General features: G+C 40.4%; 1 protein-coding gene across 3 annotated transcripts in view; it reads right to left on the bottom strand.

Moving 5' to 3' along the window:
* The window catches only part of Sik3 (SIK family kinase 3), a 243456-nt gene extending 227295 nt beyond the window's left edge, over nucleotides 1–16161 (bottom strand). For all 3 annotated transcript variants that reach the window (XM_046438715.2, XM_046438716.2, XM_046438717.2), the window contains exon 1: nucleotides 15888–16161. In XM_046438715.2, the coding sequence (XP_046294671.1) occupies nucleotides 15888–16160 (273 nt within the window). In that variant the 5' untranslated portion in view covers nucleotide 16161. The remainder of the gene's footprint in view (nucleotides 1–15887) is intronic.
* Between the last annotated feature and the right edge of the window lie 6259 nt (nucleotides 16162–22420).

Genomic DNA, 22420 nt, shown 5'->3' with positions numbered 1-22420 from the left:
GGCATCAGAAGAGCCAATGGGCTGAAATCACTAGCTCCTCTTGTGAATATGTCAGAGACCAATGAATAACATACTTCAAACAAGTTATTTTATTCCTGAGAACTGGAAAATCCTTTTAAAAGATCCTGAAGTGCCTTTCCAACCTTTAGTTATCTTCCAAAACTACTATATACATAGATGCTATTTAGGTATAAAGTGAAAGTGGTATTTCTGCAGCTGACTTGGACACAAAGATCACTGGCAGAATACAACTACCCCATTTGACTAGAATCACAATATCTCTGTTGATGTGGAAATGGAAAATAAGCCAAGAACATACAATCACTAAAAACATTATTTTCAGGGTTTAAAAAAAATGAGCTACTAAAAAAACTCATCTATTGTCAGAACATTGCTTATGCAACATTAGAACATTTTGACAGAAGGAAAGGACAACAGGAGGCAGGAAGCAGAAAGACAGAAGTAAGAAATCCTGCAGGTGCCCAACTAATCCTAATAAGAAACACATAGCTCTGCTCCTGCCTTCCACAATAAAAACAATTCTGTTTCTCATGGCATATGAACCAAGATTTCTTCTGCCAGAAACAGAAAACAACTTACTACATGAAAATGTCAATTTGTTCCATGGAACACTACATTGGCAGTGAACAGATATAAACCTTTTAAGCTAAGAGAGTTTAGGATGTTTCCTCACAAAGTTTTTAATATCATTGGCCCTTAATCGAATTCAGTTCAATTCTTGCAAACTCTAACATAAGTGGTCAAATTAAAAACCCTGAAGTATACGTTATAAATAATAAAAGATTCTATAAAATAGTTTGTCCTCAAATTTCTAAGAGTTTTAGCTTATTTATAATTTTAAATTAATGCATTAACTCTTAATTCACAGCCATCTGACCAACATGCAAATATAATTAATACTTCCTCTTCTCTCTGTAAAACAAATGATGCTCACAACACACAAATTGTCAGGGCTAAGGGTATAGTTCAGTGGTAGAGTGCCTACCCAGCACGCACAAGGTCCTGGGTTCAATCCCCAGCAACACACACACACACACACACACACACACAGAAACTGTTCTCAATTAACAACTCTAACAACTATTGTCTGACTCCTGGATACTTCTATTGTTATATGTATGCATATCAGTAATTTATAGGTTTTTTCCAAGCATACTATCTGTTATAGTTATGAGAATTTAATCAAATATTGCAAACTGATGAAGAATTAGGGAGAAAAAAAGTACATGTTTCTATAAAAACTAAGTCTAATAAAGACTTGTTAAAGTCAAATTAGATGTGGATGAGACCAGTGTTAAACACTGGGGAAGAGGATCAGAAAAATCAAGAGGGATTCTGTACTCTTATCACATCACAAGTGCCATTAAATTACTGTTTTTCTTTAAAACTGGAAATCATAGTGAATTTTGCATGTGTTTAATATAAACAAGACAAAAGAACTCTAATCAGGGCATGCAAAGAAAAAGTCTTGGCCCTATATCAAATATTAGCCAATGTGTTTCTTAGCTTGCAAGGGAAAAAATGGGAGGGGAAACCTATAGAATAAAATACTTTCAAACTAAGAGACATAGATCAACTGTAATGTATGAAGTTTGTTTATGTTATAATTCAAACAGATAAGTGATTAAAAATAATGTGAGGCAATCAAGGAAAGTTTAACACTGAATTGATATTTAATGATATTAAGGAATTCTTGTTAATTGTTTTAGTAGGATAATCATACTATGGTTATATTTCTCTGAAAAAGAATCTTCATCCACTTAGAGATATATACCAAAATATTTATAGATTTAATCAAAGAACATGCTTCAAAATCTGGGGAGAAAGGGGAAGTGGGAAAGGGCACAGATGAAAGATTGGCCACAAGATGACAGCTATTCAAGGTGGCGATAGTCAGTGGGTCCATGAGGAATCATTATACTATTCTCTCCCTTTTCTTTATGTTGGAAATATTCTAAAACAAACCATTTTAAAACATTAGTACATGTTGGGCTGGGATTGTGGCTCAGTGGCAGAACACTTGCCTTGCATGTGTGAGGCACTGGGTTTGATCCTCAGCACCACATAAAAATAAATAAATAAGTAAAGGTATTGTGTCCATCTAAAACTAAAAAAAAAAATTAAAAAAAAAAACATTAGTACATGAATGCAGACTTCTGATTTCCATGCTTTATCAATTTTTTTCCCCAATTAACTAAGTAAATCATAAGTCAAACTTATTGTGTAAGAGGGCTTCTATTGGAAATAAAAGAGCCTATCATCAGTTGTCCAAAATACAGGTAACTCCACACAACTGTGGTAATCCCAAAACATTCCAAGAATCATATCCTGAATCAGCCTAAATGCTCTTGTAAATCTCTTAAATAACTTATAAAGTACAGTGCATAAAGCAAATCCAAACATGATAGGGAAGCCATGTTACCATATTTATTCTCACAATTATCTCCCTCACAATCTACTTCACAATCTTTTCACCATTAAAAAGAAGGAGGAACAATTTATGACCTTCATTAATCTGAAATTCTCGCTCAGATTTAGCCAAGAATAGTTATTTAAAAATCAAAGTTTCAAAAGAAAAAATTAAAGGTTCAGGTAATCAGAGTATATTTCTCATTAGCCTTCTTTCTTTGCTTCAGCAATTCCTCCAGTACAGATTTATGTCCCTTTGTGAAAGATAAGGAGAGAGAGTGATGATTCAAAAAAGCAAATAAAAGGTTAGATACACACTTATTCTCCTCTTTCTTCTAGTTTGGCTCAGGGAAAGATGGATTAGGCAGATGCTATAATACTCTTCTGACTGATACTATATCTACACACTAGGTTTGGAGGTGCAATAGGGACTTAAAAGCCCTACACCTCCATGCCAACGAAGGCAGAAGTGGAGATAGATAAGATAAAGAGAGCCAGTGTGGCTGGCTGTGAGACAGGCCTTCTCAATCCACTGCTGGGGAAACCAATCCTGATGCAATCTTTCTGGAAAGCACTGTGGCATTTATACATATCAGGTGTCTAACAAACATGTGTTCCCTCTGGCCCAGTAATTTCACTTTCAACAATCTATCCAGAACAAAAGATCGGAAATACATCAAAGACTCAGGTGCAAATATGGTTTTCACAGCAAACTTTTAAAGAGAAAAACTGGGAAAAACCTTAAATTAGGAAAAAGTTTCAAAAAAAATACTATAGTCATATCACAGAAAAGTATATATCAATTAAAATTACTAATTACTAAAAGTTTCTAATGATGTAAAAATGATAATAATGAGGCTGGAAAAGAATACATTGTATCAACATGAACCTATTTAAAAATATATAGGTACAGCTGGGCACAGTGCTGCATGCCTATAAAACCAGTGACAGAAGCTGAGGAAGGAGGATCACAAATCAAAGCCAGTCTCAGCAATTTGGCAAAGGCCCTAAGCTACTCAGAGAGACCCTGTCTCAAAATAAATATAAAAAGGTTTGGGGATGTGGCTCAGTGGTTAGCACCCCAGGTTTAATCCTGGCACCAAAAAAAAAAAGTGTGTGTGTGTGTGTGTACACATATACATGTACAAATCTTTTATAATATAAATAACTACTGTCTCTGAGTGTCAGGATTATGGGTGATTTTTTTCTTACACTTCTTTATACTTTTCTAAATTTTCCCAAATTTCTTCCATGAGCACAAAGTAATTTTTATAATCAGAAAAAAATGGACAAGGTATAGAAGAGAGCCAATAAAAACAGTGTGGTTGATGTAAAAAAAATTATTATGGGCTGGGGATATGATTCAGTAAACAGTACTTGCCTAGCATGCAGCAGGCCCTGGATTTGATCCCCAACAAAGCAAAAAGCAACAAAAAGAAGAATTTATTATGTTTAATACCTCGTCTTCCTTCCTCTCTATTAGATTCAAGCTGCAAGCAGTCAACTGCTCTTTTAATTTAACCCCTTATCTACCCTAGAATAAAATCTCTTCTTACCTTCTAGTTGTAGTCTCTTTTAGAATACAGATGATACAATAAATATTACTTGCATTAATCCATTAAAATTAAGAATCAATTAAAAGTAATTCATTAAGATTGCTGGCATAGTAGTGCACACCAATAATCACAACAACTCGGAAGATCATAAGTTTGAGGCCAGCCTAGGCAACTCAGTGATACCCTGTCTCAAAATAAAAAATAAAAAGGGCTGAGGATGTAGCTTAGTGACAGAACAGTGCTGGGCTCAATATTCACACACACACACACACACACACACAAACACAAACACAAACACACACACACACAGATTACTAGTCAATGACGGGGGGGAGAAAAAAACTATTTTAATCAGATCACTTAAATATAAAGAAAATAACAAGAAGGGCTGGTCCTGGTGGTGCACAGCTATAATCCCAATAGTTCAGGGAGGCTTAAGCAGGAGGATGCCAAGTTAAAAGCCAGCCTCAGCAATTTAGCAAGGTCATAGCAACTTAGGGAAACTCTGTCTCAAAATAAAATAGAAAAGGGGGCTTAGAAAATGGGGTAAGGAAGGAGAGCATGGGAGGAATAGATGAATTCTAGTTAGGGAAGAGGGGTGGGAGGAAAAGGGAGGGGGCAGGGGATTAGCAAGGATGGTGGAATGGAATGGACATCATTATACAAAGGTCACGTATGAAGACTTGAATTGGGTGTCAACATACTTTTTATACAAACAAAGATATGAAAATTTTTGGTATATATGTATATTAAGAATTGTAATGCAAAAAAATATATGTATAATGGCAGGAATTAACATGAACATACTTTATACACAGAGATATGAAAAACTGTGCTCTATTTGTGTAATAAGAATTAATGCATTCCACTGCTGTCATGAATTTAAAAAAAAAAACAAAATCAATAAAAAGATTAAAAAAAATGGGGCTGGGGATATGTCTAAGAAACTAAGCACCCCTGAGTTCAATCCCAGTAATCAAAAGAAAGGAAAGAACAAGAAGCAACTCAACAAATAGTGTGAAGTTTTTTCAGGAAGGGCCAATAGCCTGACAGTCTGGTTGGTCTCCAAAGGGAGAGGTTCCAAGGCAGAAGAAGGAAAACTAGAGGCAATGGCTGACCATACTCATGGAGCCATCTCAGAGAATTAACCCACTGGGAGCCTGGATATGAAAGAACCTTCCATTCAGAAATGGCCAGGCACAGTGTTCCACGCCTGTACTCCCAGTGGCTCAGGAGGCTGAGGCAAAAGGATCTCAAGCTCAAAGCCAGTCTCAACAATTTAGTGAGGCCCTAAGCAACTTAATGAGACCCTGTCTCAAAATAAAAAATAAGGGCTGGGGAAGTGGCTCAGTGGTTAAGTGCCCCTGGGTTCCATTCACAGTACTAAAAACTAAATAAATAACATAAAATAGGAGACTTAGCCGGGGGTGGTGGAACATGCCTGTACTCATAGTACTCAGGACGCTGAGACAGGAGAATCACTTGAGTACCCTAGTTCAAGAATAGCCGGGGGAATAGAATGAAATAGGGAAAAAAAATGAAGAACATGGGCTGGAAATGTACCACAGTGGTTAAAGCACTTGCTTAGTATGCACAAGGCCCTGAATTCACAAGGCGCAACACTGTAAAAATAAGTAAATACAATAAGTAACTTGAATTTAAATTGTAAGATTTACTTTAGATACACTTAACTTCATAATAATGAAAGCTTGAAATATACCAAAAAGCTTAGGATGTGCTTCTGTGGTAGAGCATTTGCCTGGCATGTGCAGAGCCCTGGGTTTGATTCCCAGCACTGTGTGTGTATGTATGTGTATATGTGTATGTATGTATGTGTGTGTGTGTGTGTGTGTGTGTGTGTGTGTATATATATATAAAAAATACTTTTTAAAAGTAAAAAAATACTTGCCCAGAAAGATTATAAAATCTCCTTAACAAGAGATTTTTGAGAAAAAGGTAGAAAATTATTTGTCCTTAACATTTTAAACAGAAATAGAAAATTCTAATAAGTCTAAGATGCACTGAGTATAAAACAGATATTTTTTATTACTTACATTCATTCATTTAATGAATACTTATAGACATTGTACTAAGTATTGAGAATATAATTATTATTTGATTACATTAAATTATTGTATTGTGACAGGCCATGGAGCAAAAGAGGCTAGATTTTTTTTTTTCCTTTTGGTACCTGGGATTGAACTCATGGGCACTCAACTACTGAGCCACAACCCCAGCCCTATTTTTGTATTTTATTTAGAGACAGGGTCTCACCGAGTTGCTTAGTGCCTCAATGTTGCTGAGGCTGGCTCTGAACTTGTGATCTCCCTCTCTCAACCTCCCCAGCCCTTGGGATTACAGGCATGTGCCACTGTGCCCCACCCCAGCACTTTTTATTTTTTATTTGGAGACAATGTCTCACTAAATTGCCCGGACTGGCCTCAAACTTGTGATCCTTCCACCTCAGTCTCCCAAGTCACTGAAATTACAGTTGTGTGCCACCATGCGAAGGCCCCTTTCTATTTTTGATAATTTTTCAATAGTTTATTGAATGGATAGATGCAATGAATGAACAAAAAATTCCTCTCCAAAGTATTTAGCCTCAAGAAATATGGACAGCTAGTAAGATGCAGTGGCCCACACCTATAATCCCAGTGGTTTGGGAGGCTGAGGCAGAAGGATCAAGTTCAAAGCCAGCCTCAGCAACTTAGTGAGACACTAAACAACTCAGCAAGACCCTGTCTCTAAATAAAATATGTATAAAAAGGTAGGGGGGAAGCTGGGGATTGGCTAAGTGGTTAAGCATCACTGAGTTCAATCCCCAGTACAGAAGAAGAAGAAGAAGAAGAAGAAGAAGAAGAAGAAGAAGAAGAAGAAGAAAATATGGATAGCTAACCCAAATTTTCACAATCAGTTCTAGGTAGAGCTATAAAAAGGAAAATATTCACATGAGAACAGAAATGAGCTTGGATTATCTATGGATTAGACCCAAGTTCACATGTCATGGTACCTTAGTCAACAAGGAATAGGATGGTAAGGGATAACGTTAGACAGGTAGATGGGCCAGATTACGTAGCTCTTATAGGCCATTTTATGAAATTGGGCCTGATACCCAGGATTGGCATCAGATAGTATCAAAGTGGGGCACTTTTTTTTATTATTTTTTTTTTGTAGTTGTGTATGGACAAAATAAATGCCTTTATTTTGTTTATTTTTATGTGGTGCTGAGAATCAAACCCAGTGCCTTACACATACTAGGCAAGTGCTCTGCCACTGAGCTACAGCCCCAGCTCTGGAGCACTTTTTTAGAAAGCATTCACATGCACTTATGGGATGAGCTACAAGAAGGAAAGCATACTGTTGGTAAGCAAGTGCTAGAACTGGAAATAGGCAGGAATCTGATAATTTCTGATAACTTCCTAATCAAAACCTAAATTTAGCTTAAAATAACTGGTCAAAAGTATTCAAGTGAGTAAGCACAGCCCACATAGTCAAACTTCAACAGGTTTTCTTCTTCCTTTTCAGTTTCTAAGAACTGTGGCTAAGTATTCACAATCTGATTCCTACCTCTTGGAAAAGCCTAATACTGAGATAAAATACTTTACAGTGGCAGAGACTCCTTACCTACTGCGGATCACAAATGCTAATCAAAATATGTTCCTAACATAACTTCATGATGCCTCATCCAACAGTTTTGTACAAGCTGATGGGATTCTACTCTGAATAGATCCAAAAAGGGGTCTATCAATCTAATTCATTCCAGACTACAGTCTTCTCAAAGACACTGCCTAGGCCATTTATTTAACAATGAAATATCAAATAAAGACAAAAGCCATGAGAATATGTATAATGTTCATCCTCTAGATACTATCAGTCAGGCTAAGGACGCTCTGGTCATATGATTATATCAGAAACGGATAAAGCTACTCATTAGGAGGGATCAGGGACTCACCTGATGTATGAGTTTACTCATGTGAAGAACAGGTGTAGCTCTCAGGCCAGAAAATAGAACGAAATTAAGAGAAACCCTAGATACAGGGTTCTCTCAGTCCTCACCATGTCATCAAGGAGTCTCTAGGAAACCAATTCTTTTAACATGTTATAAGATGGCATCATCACTGGAAACTGGTAATGATCTGGTAAGTGAGGAGTTCATCTAAGAAATCACCTTCAAAGGTAGACCAATCCAACCCAAAAGCATAACCACCCATATTCCCTGGCAGTAGCTAGATAAGAGTGTCACAAGAAAACTATATAAGGCAGGTGAAGGTTTGGGTCACTGTATTTTCAATGTTTATTTCTTTCCCTGTTTACTTCCTCCACATCTGTCAAGTCAAGGGGGCACCAAGAGTGTCAGAGTAGGAGATCTGAAGGCAAAGCAGGGAGGACTGCAGGTAAATGGCAGGATGACAATGACATAATGACAGAGCACTGGTGAAGTACAGTGTTGGTATATATTACTCTTCCTCCATTCTTGGAGGAATCTCACTTGTTTTAGGAGATATATCTTGTCTCTAACAAAAAAACAAATGTTCAGAGGGCAAAAATAATGTTTTCTATAATTACAAAAGTCAGGGAGTTAACTAGGCATAGATACCTGGATTCTTTTCATTTTTTGTTTAATTGGGGATTGAATCCAGGGGTGCTTTACCACTGAGTTAAGTCCCCAGCCCTTTTTATGTTTTATTTTGAGACAACATCTCACTAAGTTGCTTAGAGCTTCAAGTTTTTGAGGCTGGCCTCGAACTGGCAATCCTCCTGCCTCAGCCTCCCAACTCACTGGAATTACAGGCTTGTGCCACCACACCCAGCAGGTACCTGAATTCTAATTCAAACTCCGTAACTGACTAGCTATAGGACTCCAAGAAAATGAGAGATGATACAGAAGACAGCCATGAACATAATGGATAATTGATCTAAACAACTTTAATAGTCTATTAAAAGTAGAGAGTCTAAATTCTGTTAAGTCCATTTTTCCAGACTCTGGAAAAGAACATCATACCTCTAAAGTCTTTTTTGTGCCTGACAAATGAACAAATATTTGTTGACTGATCATGTTTAGCTTATATGCAAAAAGTATGGCATTCGGGCTGGGGATGTGGCTCAAGCAGTAGCGCACTCGCCTGGCATGCGCGGGGCGCTGGGTTCAATCCTCAGCACCACATACAATAAAAAATAAAAATGTTGTGTCCACCAAAAACTAAAAAATAAATATTAAAAAAAAAGTATGGCATTCTCTTAAAGTGTGAAAGGATATATTAAGTTGTTAAAATTGACCATTTCCTGTGTCTTAAGAAGTGCATCAGAAAAAGTTTTTTTTGCCCTTAACCATAAAATAACCCAACATGAAGTCAGGTGGGGTGGTGCATGCCTGTAATGGCAGCAGTCAGGAGGCTGAGGCAGGAGGACTGCGAGTTCAAAGCCAGCCTCAGCAAAAGTGAGGAACTAAGCAACTCAGTGAGACCCTGTCTCTAAATAAAGTTCAAAATAGGGCTGGGGATGTGGCTCAGTGGTTGAGTGCCCCTGAGTTCAATTCCCAGTACCGCCCCCCCCCAAAAAAAAACATGAGTTTTAAAATATCAAATTATGTCAGTGCTCCACTTTGATACTATCAGATGCCAATCCCCTATATCATGCCCAATTTCATAAAATAACCTACAAGACCTACATAATCTGGCCCATCTACCTGTCTAACCTTACCCCTTACCATCCTACCCTTGTGGACTAAGGTACCATGATACATGACCCTGGGTCTAATCTTTAGATAATCCAAGCTCATTTCTGTTCTCAAGGACTTTTGCACTTGCCATTCCTTCTGCAGGGAATGTTCTGTCTTCCAAATCTTCCCAGGATGCTTTTCCCTCATTACTCAGGTCTCAACTCAATTGTCGCAATCTTGAAAAATCCCTCCATAACCACTCTATCTGAAGCAGCACCTCTCCCCAGACCTGTAGACCTAGACCATTTATTTTCTTCTTAATACTTACTCATTACTATATGGAAAAATACATACACACACACATACACACACACACACACACACACACACATATATATATATTTTTTTTTAATTTTTTATTGTTGGTTATTCAAAACATTACAAATTTCTTGACATATCATATTCCACACTTTGATTCAAGTGGGTTATGAACTCCCACCTTCACCCCATACACAGATTGCAGAATCACATCAGTTACACATCCATTGATTTACATATTGCCATACTAGTGTCTATTGTGCTCCGCTGCCTTTCCCATCCTCCACCATCCCCCCTCCCCACACATATATATTTTTAACATGTCTCCTGTCTGTCTCCACTTATGTGAAAGTAAGCTCCAAGCAAGTGCTTTTTTGTCTCTCCTCTTCATTGGCTTATTACAGAGCCTAGAATAGACTGATAAAATAACTGCATTCAGTCAACGTGTGCTGAATGAATGAATGGATAAGGGAAAGATTCCATCTCTTAGCAGATATGTCTTAGGCATTTTTTACAATTACAGAGACTCTAGTGAATACAGAGTATTTCTTATTCTTTTCCATGTGTCCATTTTGTTCTGTTTAGTGCCATGAACTAGAAAATATCAGCCAGATTGATGCTTGGAAAATGAAAACAGCACTTCTGGCACCGGAATAACTAGTCTGGGCACCTCTGGCTTGAGCCAGATCTATGACTTTCTAGGGAGCTGGCACCAAAGTCAGAATGTTAAAATAAACATCTTGGATGCTGAAAGTGGAATACTGGTATTCTGACTCTGAAGACTAGTCCCAATCAGTCTTAGCTCTTCTCCAAGTTCCAAAAAGTTAGTAAACCCATCAAAACTATGTCAAAATGAACTGAGTCATCTTTCAATAGTCACTTCTAGATTGTTTAGGGATAGGACTATCTTCCTCAAATGTATGTAATGTAAATCTTGCTTTCAATTTCTTTTTGACATAATTATCTCTTCCAGTTATGCCAAAAATTATTGTTTTCAACTTCCTAAAGGGCACATGCATCATCTCATCTATTTCAATCAACTCTTCCTTAAAGGTAAAAATAATGCTTTTAGCCCACTCTGAGTTAGTCTTGTGAAAATGAGTTTGCAGTAAAAACAGCACACAAATGTGTCCTGGCTAGTTAATATTTGGAACAATCTCAAAGGGGAAGGTGTTTTCTCTGTGTAATTTTTAAAGTTTGGATCCTAACCTAGGCCTTCTAAGAAGCACACTGCACATAAGTGCAAATGTGTTCTTAAGCTTATTGGAATGTTTTTACATATTTTCCACCAAATTTAAGCAAATCTCTGGAGAAAAGACTGCACTCAAACTGTTCTATTATCAATATGACAAAAATTAGTTACCAAAAGATAATGAAAATTTAAGGCAGTCCAAAGCAAAAGTCAGTGTTAGTTTTCATTAAGTCTCATAATTGTTTAAAAAAAACGTTTAATCAACTCAGGCACAGTTAACATGCCTATAATCCTAGCAACTCGGGAGGCTGAGGCAAGAGGATCTCAAGTTTGAGGCCGGCCTCAGCAAAGCAGCCAGACCCTGTCACAAAATAAAAAATAAAAAGACTGGAGATATAGCCCAGCAATAAAGTACCCCTAATCCCTAATGCCTCCACCCACAAAAAAAAGAAGTTTAATGAGCCAAAAACTGTGTTTTTAAAATAACAATTTCATGAGAGTAGTCAGCTCACATTCCACAGCAACTAAACCCAAGGTATCTCAAAGGGGCACCTGAAACAATAGCAAATTATTAATTTTTTTCACCATGAAAGCTTATCATCAGGATGGCATACACCCACACAAAACTGAAGATACATGCAGTCATGAACTCTTCCTAAGGGTAAAAAGCCAAAAAAAAAAAAAAAGGAGTGTCTTATCTTGGTTACTATCGCACCTGATGATAATGATGATGATAACATTTATTAAATGCTGACTAAACATGAATACCTTTACATATATTATCTTACTGAATCTTCCTAACACCCAAACTTGTAAGTACTATTGCCATCCCATTTTATAGATGAGGAAATCCAAGCACAAAGAAGTTAAATAACTTCTCATGGCCCATCATTAAGCAACAGAGGATTCAAACCAGACAGTCTTACCCAAAGCTGAAGTTCTTATCACAAACCAATAAGAGGCAAGTGATGCATATTTACTGAAATACAGTTTAAAAGGGTTTTCATTTATTTTGTTTTATGCGGTACTGGGAACTGAACCAAAGGGTATTCTATACTGAGCGAATTCCCTGTCCTTTTTATTTTGAGGCAGGGTCTCACTAAGTTGCCCAGGCTGGCCTTGAACTTGCTTCCTGCCTCAACTCCCAAGCAGCCTGGATTACAGGTGTGTACTACCGCACACAGCAGTTTAAAAGTACTTAATCAAAGATTTTTATAGTCATGCATACTTTTTTAAATGCACACAAAATATACCTACTCTTGGTTCCCATTTGTCCAACTAGCATGAAGGCACAAAAACATGAAACAGACTACAAGCAATCTAAAAGCACTAAACCTATTTTTTAACCTCTTCAATACTTTATAGTGTCCTATCTAAAGAAGACAGCCAGAGAACCTTATGGTAGGCTCCTCCCCCAAAATAAAAGGAAATCAAAGCAGGTAGGACAAAGGCAGGGTGAGCTGCTGACCAAAGTATGTCACAGATGAATATTCACTGCTCTGAACTGTTCTGCAGTGACGCTCTAAGCACTGCAGTGCTGCCAATATGAAGTCTGAGCTCATGAATGCCACTGCTGCAAAAGTACACAAAAACCAAATAGGAAGATAACATCCTTTTCTCTACTGATTTTATTCATCCCAGGGTCCTACTCTAGGAGGTTTGCAAGTTAACAGGATTTGGGAAAGAGCCAGCTTCACCACTTATTGTTGGATGAAGTACAGTAGTTTAGTCAATAAATGAAGTTTACTTTAGTCTCTTAGTCCTTGGAAAGGGTCATGTAAGAAAAGGTGACCATAAATATTTTTTTTCTCCAATGTTCAGAAAATATCTATTACCTAACCCCTTTAACCTGCACAAGTATCATCTGTATTACTTGAGTCTGATTGTTATTTATGGTTATAAGAAAAACCCAGACTATTCAATTACCTACAGGGGGAAAAAGAGAAAGAAAAAAGAAAACCACACACCTCAATAAGAAAAAACAAAAATAATACATTGTAGAACGAGATGGGGGCAGGGGGAGATAACTCTTTGCTTTGGACTGACCTGACTGCAGAAGTAAGATAAATGCAGCAGTGCATGGGGAGAAAAATCTCTACCTGAGTAACTGAAGCAGCAGCTCCTGCAACTTCTAGTACATATGCACCTTCCCCACCATTATATAACCAAACCATGGCATTAATAGGCCATCATACTGTATGTCAACAGCTGCTAGGCACATCTAAGCTGTCAGCAGTTGAGAACCACTTCCAAAGTGGATTCAGATAAGCAAGGAGCAGGCCAAAATATGTTCATCGTTCATCCAGAGCACATGACAACTCCTTGTGAATTAAGCTTCACTCATGTCGTCAGAGTAACTTAAGCTGCAAAAGATAGGGTACTTGTAACTGTAAGTAGGAAATTGCACACTGCTACAGAAACACAAATGAGTGCTGGTATGGTTTCTTCACACATGCAACTCACTGTCCAAGCCATTCAGTCTCATTCAAGACCCTGAATATTTCCATACATAAGAATTGCATAACTGTATACCACAAATGATCAAAGATAAAAACCAACATAAACAGTGACACCCACTCATAAACAAGCCAATGTTTTAAATGCTGCAGTCCTAAAGGATACCAAGGTCTCAGAAAAAAAAGCTTCAAAATACACACACACACACACACACACACAAAATTAGAAAGCCAGCAGACCAGCCATAATTAGGCACTGGCTTTGCTGACTACTGAACATAGAAATGTCATATATATATATATATATATATATATATATATATATATATATATCCCCAAGAATCAACTATTTGCAATTATATTTACAAAAACATTCAATCCTAGATGGGGAAGTCATAGTTTTGCTTTTTTGGGTTTTTTTAATCAATATTTTGGTATATCCAAGGGCTGGAAGATTCAAATATTTTCAAATCATTAAGACCATAAACCAGACAACCAATTAAGTTCATGGAGTCCATTCCCCAGAGCTCAGAGCAAAATAATCACAGAAGCACAATGTGATTACTTAGAAGGGAGGGGGACGACAACACTGTTTATAAATTTGGCTTCACTAACAGTAAACAGGACTGGAAACACTAGGTGGTGAGGCCACGTACCAGAGTCTACATTACAGGCTCAATCTATTTCCCCTAAGGGTCTGTGGGAACCATCAGGGAGTCTTGGACTTGGGTGTCTTGTTCAGCTCTAATCTGAAGACTTGACATTCTTTGGTAAAAACTGAAAAAAGGTTGAAGGGGGGCCTCCAGAGGAAGTGAAACTGACCAATCAATTGCCACAGCTACCCACCCTGCCACCTTGGTAAGAACAGCCTCTTGTAGCCTTTGGCAGAGAGAGGGGCAGGAGGAGGAACTTCAGGTTGCAAATGAACAGGAGAGAAGACCTAGGCTTCTGAAAACAAGTGATGGCCATAAAAACAAAACCCCAGGTAGGTCATGACAACCAGAGGCTAGGCTGAGGAGGTGAGGGGAATTGATGTGGCTTTGGTAGGAAGCAGCAGCAGCTATAAGGGTTCTTCATTTGTCAGGCTGAAGGAAAGCACAAACTGCAGTTTTAAATATAATGAATGACTACATTAAAAGTATTCATTCAAGTGAGTTACCAAGCAAAGAAAAATTCTGGAGTGAAAATGGGCTTTCTGGGTTCTATAAAAACTACAGGATTCCTCCTGATGTCTTAGATTCCAACACCCCCAGAAAGCTTATATCAAAGTGCTACCCATATTTCCTCAAAAGGGGAATTTTATATGTTTACCTATACGGCTTCCTAATTGACCTTGGCCAATTTCACTACTATAGCTCCTCAAATCCCTTGGGAACCAAAAGGCCCAATGAGTGTAATCCTCTGGTGTCTGGGTTTCTCAGTTGCAAGGTTTGCCCTCACCACTGAAAGCCCACCCTGGATTCCCATAAAGCCCACAATTCCAGACCCTCCAACAACTAAAAATATCCAGCAACCCAGCTCTCCCAAATTGTTTAACCCTAGATTCACTAGTGCCACCATAAACCTGGGCCCCTTCCTACTGACACACAAAACAATTTCCCACCTCATTTCCCCATTTTCTTCATTGCCTCCTCCAATATTCGAGACTCTCCTAGGCTTCCAGTTGCACTATCAGTCTTTGATGATCAAATGCGGATTCCTGTCACAATGTGCCAAGTCTCATACCTTGCAGTGCCCTGCACCCACTACACAACCCCAGTCCATGTTCCATCCGTCCCGGGGCCCCTCAGAAGCCCAGGTCTGCCTTTACCCTTGTCTTCCCCCCATCCTCCTGGTCCACATTTCATATGCCCCTGCCCTCATTCCCTTACGATTTCCTAATTGCTGGTTCCGGAGTCTTCTTGGCTTACAGTCCGCCGGCCCCCTGAGAGTTCCAACCCCATCTTTCCACTCACCCTTCCACTTACCCTCCACGCAGCCCTGAGGACCCCCCTTCCCGTGACCAGTTGCTCGGCTCGGGGTCCCAGGGCTCTGTGGCCCCTTCGCCCCTCGGCTTGGAGTTTCCCTCTCCGGGTCCGCCGGTGTTTCTACCTCCTCACTCCCTCCGCCCCGACTCCCTGCCCGTCTCCCAGGCCCCCAACGCTCTCCCAAATGCCAACCCCACTCGCTGCCCCGACCCCTCAGTCCCGGGGGTCGCGGATCTCGCCTGGCCCCGCCACACTCGGAGGGTCCCGGGCTGCACAGACCACAGCCGCCGGGTCCCCCAGCGCCAGTACCTTGGCCTTGGTGACGAGGTGCGTGGCCCGCTTGACCACAGCGAAGTTGCCCTTGCCGATGGTGCGGTCGATCTCGTAGTAGCCGATGCGAGCCGGCATCGGCCCGCGGGAGGCCGGGGCTGCAGGACGCGGCGGGCCGGCTGCCGGGGGCACAGCGGCCGGGGTGGCCGGGGGCCCCGGCGCGGGCGGAGGCAGCAGGCGGCCCGTCGGCCCGGATCCCCCAGCTCCGGCCACCGCAGCCCCGCCAGCTCCGCTCGCCGCCGCTGCCGCCATCTTGTTGTGCAGTGAAACCTCCGGGGCCGCGGGGAGCCGGCTCGGGGGGAGGGGGCAAGGGGGGGGCGGGAAAAGGAGGGGGGGCCTGAAAGACGTCACTCCGGGAGGCGGAGCTCCCGCGCCGCCGGGCGCCCGGCGCCATGGCAACCCCTGGTCACGTGCCGACGCGCGTCACTGCCCAGAGCCATGGCAACCGTGACCTCACCGGCTCGCTCGACCTTCCCGCGTGGGCCCCGGTTCCTTAGGCGCCGGCTCCCGGGTGCCCCCCTCTGGGGAGCAGGCAGAGGGAACGGCAAGTGTGCCAGCAACTTCAGAGCCTGGGCCGCGGCTCCCGAGTTGAGGATGCATGATGCCCAACCCCAAACCGATCCCCTCCTTGACCCCGGGATCGCAGTGACCCCAACTGTGATCTCTGCCCCAGTTCGACAACACCCAACCTCCCTTATAAGTATTTCCTCATCACCAAAAATACCAGCCTTGTCCCACTTTAGCCCTTGAGGCCACAGAGGCAGGAATAGCTGCAGTATTTAAGCAACTGTAACCAAGTTAGTAGCAAGGCAAACGAATTGTTCAGTAAAATTCCTTCCTCTTACAAAATCCAGCTCACCCTGTACAATCAATCTAATTGTCGCCGAACAGAGGAGAATGGGGAAACTAGGATTTGCGTATTCCAGGGCGGAGAAACCAGCCCAAACACGCATTCCAGTCATTGGGTGGGTGAGGGCCAGAGAAGTACGTCATTTTCCTTCCTACCACCCCCGTCTCTGAACAGTTCTATAGCTAGATAGATGTCTGAGTGTCTGCATTCTATTTCTGTTGTTGGATAACTTGGGTGAAGCAGAGCTGCACATTGTCTGGTGAGCCGTGTCGTATTTAAAGATGAACAGTCAGACAAAATAAGTAAATAGTAAAATAAGATTTCTGTCCTTACTAGTGACTCTTCAAAAACATTAAGTGATCAAGTTAATAATTCCATCAATAAAACTCAGACCCCTTTTTCTTCCCTCCTCTGTTATCTGACAATTCCACACTCTTTTAGGATTACCCCTATTCTTCCCCGCCCCCCCCCCCCCCCGCAATTGAGTAGATCAATTTAGCTGCCTTAGGTGGGGATGAGGGTTAGGAAATTGGGCTATCAATGGGACATAACCTTTTGCAAACTAGGAGGGGAAGAGGGAAGACAGTGACTACCCAGATGTTAAAATTTATCCCTTCAGTTTCCTATATCTCTCTCCATGGCAGAATTCCCTGCATGTACAGTCTTTAAAACTACTTGTAACACAGTAAAATGTGTGAGAAGCAAAACATGTCTACTCTCTCTGACCAAAGAACATTTCCTAGTGCTCCAATTTCCCACCTGACTATGAGTGATGATTGGGACTAGGATGGAACAGAGAGGTCATCCCACAATTGTCTTGAATCAGTTCCCTTGTGGCTGTTCCAAATTGCCAACACAATTAACACAAATTGGCTTCTTTACAAGCAAATAAGGATAAGGATGATGTAGGCCTCCCTTCTTGCACTGGTTAAGCTCTTTCATCAATTGAGTTCACTCAATCCCAGATAAATGATAGGGTGTGGCCAGCCTCTCTCACCACCCTATGGCCCTAACTTGTTTCTATAACTTTGGTCCTGTGCACCAGAGGTCCAGTTTTATCATTGTACTTAAGGATCCCTAAGCTGGCTGGAAAAGTGAAGAAAAAAATCTTTCACTCTGGAGACTGCAGAAGCAGCACTGAAATCACTTTCACTAGTGACTATACACTTACAGTGTTTTCCACTCACAGAGATAATTTGAACATCAAGTACAACTTTTTCATTCTTTCTCAAGGGTATCAAAGACAACATTGGGGAAGACCTAGAAAAATGGAGCATTGGTCTGATTTCCAGAGAGAATAGGCAGACACCCTTGTTCCACGATAATGACCAGAATGTACTCATATGCTGTGTGTCATGCCATTTATGTTCCCCGCCCATGTGGAGCAAGGTTGATAGGTAATGTGTCCAATTGATACTTGGATAAAGACCTGCTGGAAATCTTCCTGAACAGTACCTTTTGGTGAGAAGAATATAGAAAATTGGGGAGGGGATTAATCAAAAAAATCAGTAGGGAAAACGGAAAATTTTTGTTGGGGATGGTGGTACATGCCTGTAATCCCAATGGCTCAGGAGGCTGAGGCAGGAGGATTGCAAGTTAAAAACCAGCCTCAGGAACAGTGAGGCACTAAGCAACTTGGTGAGATCCTGTCTCTAAAAACAATACAAAATAGGGCTGGGGATGTGGCTTAGTGGTTGAGTGCCCCTGGGTTCAATACCCAATGCAAAAAAAGAAAGAAAAATTGGTTGTGTATATTTAATAAAGATACATTGAGTACCAACCTCTGAGTTATATTTTAGTAGGATCTCGCAGTAAATAATAATTTGGGGGCTGGTGTGAAGCTGTGGTAGAGCATATACTTAGCATGTTCAAGGGCCCAAGGTTCAATCCCCAGTACTGCAAAAGTATAATAAAAAATAATAATAAAAATTTGCCAGGCATTATACAAAACAGTTTACATATGTAAACTCATTTAAGTCTCACCACAATCCCATGAGATGCATGATATTTATTCTTCCTATTTTGCAGATAAGGAAAATAAGGTACATTGGGATTAAGGGAATTGCCAAGGTCATAGAGCTGGAAAGTGATAGAACTGAGATTCAAAACCAGGCATCTACCTCTGGAATCTGAGATCTTTCCCTAGGGAATTATAATCCCTGTCAAGGTAGGAATCAGTAGGAAAAGTGGTTTCTCCAAAAGCCAGTGTGACTATGCTCAGTTTAGACCTCGTATCATAGTTTGGATCAGGAATGTTTCCTAAAAGGCCCTTGTATTAAAGAGTTGGTCCCCAGATTGGTACCACTGGGAGATGGTGGATAGAGCCTAGAGAAAGGTCTTTAGATGATTGAGAGCCTATCTTCTAAGGGGCTTATGGCACCTGGGACTCCTCTATCTTCTCTCCTTTGCTTCCTAGCCATAAAGTTGTTGTCAAAAGCTTGGTTCCTTTCCCCAACGCCAATCCAATAATGAAAAACAGTTTTAAGAAAAAGGAAATAGAAGTTTTATTGCTTTGCTAGCAAAGAAGAAACACAGGGGACTCCTGTCCCAAAGACTCTGATTCTGCCCATCAGCAGGAACAGGGGGATTTATAGAGGAGATTCAAAGGCTAGATTCCTCATGTTCTCTGACGGAGTTGTAATTCACTTGTTAATTTAGGAAATAGTCATTTAGTCATTTCTTTCTTTTTTTTTTTTTTGGAGAAGGGTTTCAGGAATTGAAATCAAGGCCACTCAACCACTGAGCCACACCCCTAGCCATTTTTTGGGGGGGGTATTTTATTTAGAGACAGGTTCTCACAGAGTTGCCTAGCCCCTCACTTTTGCTAAGTCTGACTTTGAACTCGAGATCCTCCTGCCTTAGCCTCCTGAGCCACTGGGATTACAGGTGTGTGACACCCTGCCCGGCGCTGAGAGATAGACATTTCTGTGATCTTCTGGTACCATCCCCAAAATCTGGATCACTTCATTCCCATGGTGGGTATGTATACTCAAGGAGAGATAAATATGCCTAAAATGGGGAAGAAAGGTAATCTTGTTTCCCCTGAGATTAGGGAAAGAGATTAGGGAGGAGCATGGAGAGAGGAAGAGAAAGAAACATGTCCATTTTGAAAATAAGTTGCAGTGGCAGAGCAGCAAGGGCTATATTCAAAGCATAAAGTGGACCACATTAAAAAGTGAGCAGTTTTGCTCCACCATGTACTCCCACTATAACATGCTGCCTCTCGCCACAGGCCCGAAAGAAACGAGGCTAATGAATCATGGACTGGAACGTCCCAAGTTGAGAGTCAAAATAAATCTTGTCTCTATAAATTTATTGCCTCAGATATTTTGTTATAGTGACAGAAAGCTGAATAATACATCCAGAGAAGAAGGTCTTGAGAGTTCCTAAAAGCAGGACACGCAGGCAATAGAAGCTTATGTCTACAAAGAACAGAGTACACAACTGAATGAAGTACCTGTGATGGCTTCACCGTACATGGCATTCCAAAGAAACTCGCTGCTTATTGTCTAAGAACATTGTTGCCCTCATTTGAACAGGCCAGTAGGTATGTTCCGGACCTGCTGCAGACTCAAAGGAGTGGCTTGAGGGTGGCATTCATAGAGACCCTGTGGTCCACAGGACAGGCAGAGAGCTAGCCACCATCCACCTCCCAATCTGCCATCATAATCAACTCAGCGTCTTCTGCAAAAGCAAAAGATAGATTCAAAGATACAAAGGAGACTTTTTCCAATGTAATGTCATTGTGTCTTGCTTCCAGAATTTGAAGGGAGCAAGCCAAGACATCCTTGATGGATGGACCTTTGATGGACAAAACCTGAGAATTTAAAGCCTGAATTCAGAGTGGTATAAACAGTGAGATCTAACACATTTACTCTTGAGAGTCTAAAGGCCCACTTAGCCTGTATATAGGGTAGTTTATGAGCAACCGAAAAGAAAACAGTAGCCTCACGCTGTTCCTCCATGGTCTCTCAGAGCCAGGAGGACCTTACAGAAAATTCAGCTCTTTACTTCACATTGGCCCAATTTGTTATTGCTCTGAAAAAGCTGATGCTGTACAAGCAGTCAGTTGATACAGAAGCATTATTCAGAAATTCTGTATGCTAAAAAAAAAAAAAAACACTATCAGAGAATATTTACAAGCCACTTGTTTCCCAAACATGAAAATTACTGATTATAAATTCTGCCATCACATAAGAACAAGGTCATGTTGGGCTCATGTTGTCTGAACACTCCAAACGCCCTGGTTTTCTAGGAGAGCTGAATTGTGGGCCTTCTCTCTGACAGGGCCATGCTTTACATCACCACCTTAGCTGTGTGGCTTTTACCTCAATTCTCTATCCCAGATCAATGTAGTCATATTCAAACATTTCCCCTGGGTATCTAGAAGCAGGTCTAAGCAGCCAAAGTTATTACTTATACTCCTCCTATAAAATATCATGGGGAGGGGACTTAAGGGTAACTAAATAAACTTTCAGTCAAGAATTTTCTCTTCAGTTTGCCACATTTTTCTCTTCAATCTAACCATTCTATCTACAACACAGAACATAAAAATTACCCTTACTTTTTGTATATATTCTAGAATGTGGTTTATGTATTTTTAGACTATTATTAAATATCCTTTCAATCATTCCCCAATGTTTTTTTTCCAGTACTAGAGACTGAACCTAGAGCCTCAAGCATGTTAAGCAAGTGCTCCACCACTGAGCTACATCCCAAGCCCTTGTTATTTTTTATTTTGGGATAGGGTTTTACTAAGTTGCCTAGGCTGGCCTAAACTTGCCATCCTCCTGCCTCAGCCTCTGGAGTAGCTGGGATTACAGGAGTGTACCACCACACCCAATTCTAGGCATCTTTAAGGATGATTTAAAAAAAAAGAAATCTGCATTCTTTTTTTGTTTGAGACAAGATCTCATTATGTTTCCCAGGCTGTCCCAGAACTCCTAAGCTCAGGGGATCCTCCTGTCTCAAACTCTATAATAGCTGAGAATACAAAGAAGCCAATGTATCTTGTTTTTCATGTGGCTGTATTATCATTCAGGATCAATATCTTTCCCAGATAAATATATCTTTAGGTTTGTTTTTGTTTTTTACGGTGCTGGGATTGAGCCTAGGGCTTTGTACATGTGAGGCAAATGCTCTGCCACCAATCAGCACCACTGCAGTCACCAACTTTGGTTTTATAAGGAAAATAAATGCAACAATATATTTAATAGAGAAAAAAAATAATCCAGGAAAACTTCTTTCATGAAAGTATATGCTCCTTTAAAAAAAAAAAAAGAAAGTCTATGCTCTTTATGATGCAGTATCCATAGTTATTTGATCAGCTATCAAATATTTATACTAATAAAATTTTTTCCTTGTAATTTGCCTCTTTCTCCCAAATGAAAAGTGTGGTACTCAATAAATATTAATTAAAGCCCAACACAGTGGTGCACACCTGTAATTCCAGCGACTCAGGAGGCTGAAGCAGGATGATCACAAGTTTGAGGCCAGCCTCAGCAACTGGGCAATACCCTGTCTCAAAGTAAAATATAAAAAACAGGGGTAGGGATGTGGTAAAGTGCCCCTGGATTCTACCTCCAGTACCATAATCCCCAGCACCCCAAAAAGAAAGAAAAGAATAACAATACATATTAATTAAGATTTAGATATTTTCTTT

The sequence above is a fragment of the Marmota monax genome, unplaced genomic scaffold, assembly GCF_021218885.2.
Source record: "Marmota monax isolate L192 unplaced genomic scaffold, Marmota_monax_Labrador192_F-V1.1 WCK01_AAM20220418_F8-fsc00081, whole genome shotgun sequence".
NCBI lineage: Eukaryota > Metazoa > Chordata > Mammalia > Rodentia > Sciuridae > Marmota > Marmota monax.
This window is presented reverse-complemented; position numbering and strand designations above follow the sequence as displayed.